This window comes from Phalaenopsis equestris, unplaced genomic scaffold (genome assembly GCF_001263595.1).
Source record: "Phalaenopsis equestris unplaced genomic scaffold, ASM126359v1 Scaffold199415, whole genome shotgun sequence".
NCBI classification, from domain to species: Eukaryota; Viridiplantae; Streptophyta; class Magnoliopsida; order Asparagales; family Orchidaceae; genus Phalaenopsis; species Phalaenopsis equestris.
The window spans coordinates 176,838-179,972 of NW_018219290.1; the positions used below are offsets into that span (position 1 = coordinate 176,838).

General features: G+C 34.6%; 1 protein-coding gene across 3 annotated transcripts; it reads left to right on the plus strand.

Annotated features, from left to right (window-relative positions):
- Positions 1 to 1,520: 1,520 nt before the first annotated feature.
- On the plus strand, positions 1,521 to 3,129 carry LOC110035724. Of its 3 annotated transcripts, none has more exons than XM_020740004.1 (5): positions 1,521 to 2,014; positions 2,089 to 2,200; positions 2,281 to 2,362; positions 2,487 to 2,550; positions 2,754 to 3,129. In XM_020740004.1, the coding sequence occupies exons 1-5, from the start codon at positions 1,718 to 1,720 to the stop codon at positions 2,901 to 2,903; spliced, it is 705 nt and encodes a 234-aa protein (XP_020595663.1). In that variant the 5' UTR covers positions 1,521 to 1,717; the 3' UTR covers positions 2,904 to 3,129. The 3 variants fall into 3 exon arrangements, with proteins under 3 accessions (XP_020595663.1, XP_020595664.1, XP_020595665.1); XM_020740005.1 differs by having other exon boundaries at positions 2,487 to 2,538; XM_020740006.1 differs by having other exon boundaries at positions 1,521 to 1,888.
- The last annotated feature ends 6 nt before the right edge of the window (positions 3,130 to 3,135 follow it).

Below are 3,135 nucleotides of genomic sequence, written 5' to 3' on the forward strand. Positions count from 1 at the left end.
CCCATGTTAGGATCTCACGATCCATGAACAGGAAGGCAAATGCCTTGCTCATTTGGCCAAGGAGTTGTCCAATCCCTGTCACTTCTGCTCTTAGATATACCCATGATATTACCTTCCAACTCATTCAATGGATTTCTTGTTGCTTATGCTAACCAAATTAAAGATTGGTGGCAGAATTTCATAAACTTTTAGTCAAGGCAGGCTCATGGATGATCACTCCTTATCGGCTCAGACCTAAAGGAAAGCCTTTTCATGCACTGTCCTGAATAACATGTTATATTAGTGTTAATTCGATCAAATGTGGATCCACTATCTTGATAAAAAAAAGACCCATAAGGTCATGAGTGAGGTGAATGAGGGTATTTGCGGATTGCAACAATACGCCCCAACGATTAAACTAAAAATTAAGAGGATTGGGTATTATTGTATTTTTATGACTCAAGATTTTCTTGAGTATTCTAAGAAGTGTCACCAATGATAGATTTTTAGCATAATGTTACACCAACCCCCGAATGCCCTATTTCTAGTAGTAACATCTTCCCCTACTCTCCTAGCTTTCCCACTGCACCGCTGTTGCCCAGGAGAGCTAGGGAATGCCTCCCTCCTACTGTCTCATCGTAATCCACCCCCACTCCCCGCTGTCACCACCTAGGACAACCTCTAAACATGTTGTCCCTACATTTTTGCACTTACTTTTCGCTGCCACGAACATTCCTATGCTGCTGCCACCCTGGTCAACCATTATGATCCACCTAACCAACCTCTACCACCCTAGTATACGCTTTAGAGGTGATTGCTTGTGTTATTCTATGATTTTTATCACTTATTTCATGTTTGAAGAGTCGTTGTTGTAACCCAATTTGAATTCAATAATAATATTTCTATTTTTATTGTGATTTATATATATATATATATATATATATAAATTTATTTATTTATTAAAAAAAGTTGAACGACAATACGTGTCCGTTCACCCCATATGTGTTCATTCATCCGAGATGGATTTGAACTCGGGACAGAGGGGACTTACACCAAAGCTGCCAACCAACAGGCCACCGGCTGCTCGTGCGCGCGCGCACACATACACACATATTTTAATGAATTAGTTTATTAGTAAATTTTATTGTTTAATTACAAGAAAACTTGCGTGCAACTTATATTTTTTTATAATTGATGAAAAGTGGTTATATACTAATTCAAAAAATTAATTGCTTCATAATTTAAATTTTAAAATTTATTTTTTAATAATTTTATATGAAAAACTATATACTCATTCTAAGTTTTAGCTTATTCATTAACTCGCTAAAGCTTGTCCATTTGATATAAATATTTCAAGTTCAAGCAAGAATAAATATTTACAAAATTAAGCAAGCGAAGTATGACCACACCACTAAAAGTTTCCTTTAAGCTTGAGCTAAACATGACTTTATAGTATGACCGATCCAGATCCAAACTATGACATACTCCACTCCACCCTGCTCGATTACAGCCTAATCACATCTCAACATTAAGATTAGTGCACTCCCAGTGATATTCCAGACTTGCTCCAGTATAATGATCTAGCCAACATTATCCTTTACCAAATAATGCATGTCAAGCATTGCTTCCTTCTGATATGATCCTTAACTTCAATTTTATTTCTGCCTATCGCTTCGCTGCCTTAAAACTTGAACCATCCCTCCATTCTATTATCAAATCTCTATAACTCGCATAAATCATGCAAATTTTGCCCTCCACATTTCATCTTCAAACATTTCGTTCCATAATAAATACTCACCTTCTTCCGCCTAAAAATCTAAAATTTCAACCATTCAATAGAAGCTTCAGAAACAAATCGTCACCGTCCATCCGATGCTGCAGCAGAAAAGACTTAGGTGACAGAGAAGAGGTTAGTCAGAAAATTCATAATAAGAAGAGAAACAGAGCTGAGACAGAACCGGAATTATTAGTTGGTGATGAAATTCCAAATATTAGTTTCAGATTACCTGCCTTGCTTATTCTCTCAGGAAAAGAGGTATTATTTATGCGAAAAGTATTTTCGCATTTATTAATGTAAGTTTGATCTAAGGGATTTTATTCATATTTTAGCATATTTATGGAATGATATGTCATTTCGTTACGTTACTTAAGAAGCATTTAGAGTTTGTTGTAAGACCTGCCGCTGATGGTGGAGCAGATTTTGGCTTAAGATGGCAGATAGGTATGTAGTTAATTAAAGAATTTAAAAATGTAATACTTTTTTCTTAAAAGGGTTTTATTAAGAAAGAATATATTGTGTAGAATGGAAGGATAAAGACTTGCATTTGGGGCATGGTTGTACGCTGGATTCTTCACATGTGTATAATGGAAGGATATTTCTAAGGTAAGATTGGGTAGCTATGTTTGCATAGAAATGAAATGATTTAATGACCAAGTTGTTATTATTCTTATTATTATTAATGATTTGAATGTTTCATTTTGCTTGCATGAAATGAACAAACACGAAGGAATGGCAAATCTTTAATTGATCCTTTATTGAAGTGGAAGCCAGCCAATTTGGTAGGCAAGGAGGTATCTTAATTAATTATTTATTTATTCCACACTATTGAAAATTAAAATTATAATGTTATTTTTTAAAATTATACTAATTTCCAAGTATTCTTTCACGGTACCATAAAATTCTAGCAGTGTTGGCTATTACAAGTACCAAATATTTATGCAGTGTTGATGCTTATGTGCAACAGAGTTTAATTCTTGTTCTGATTTTTATGCAGAGCATGGTGATCCTTTTTATGAAAATGTTTGATAAGTCGGCAAAGCAGATATTTCCTTGGGACAAAACAATGCTTCTTGGCCTCTCTTATTTGTTATGTTGGTTGATATTCATGGCTGTAATTTTCATGTTAAATAACCCATTTACCTAATGAACAATCCCTGTAACTGAAATTAGTACAACATATTTTACCAAAAAGAAATATCTAATTGTCTTAAACTTTATATAACACCTACTTAACGCCTTGGAACGTGTATATGTAAAATATGACAACACAAATCTTGAGGCAGATGAATGGTTTGGAAGTAAGATACCGAACTTAACGGTTGATGACCATTCGAGAGAGAGATTGATGAAGAAGTTATCTGGTTCAAGCGATCGGA

Excerpts from the sequence above, each read along its gene's own strand:
- LOC110035724 (XM_020740004.1), top strand. The coding sequence starts at position 1,718 with ATGCAAATTTTGCCCTCCACATTTCATCTTCAAACATTTCGTTCCATA. Across the intron at positions 2,201-2,280 it reads TGGCTTAAGATGGCAGATAG|AATGGAAGGATAAAGACTTG; the intron begins GTATGTAGTTAA and ends TATATTGTGTAG. Across the intron at positions 2,363-2,486 it reads AATGGAAGGATATTTCTAAG|GAATGGCAAATCTTTAATTG; the intron begins GTAAGATTGGGT and ends ACAAACACGAAG.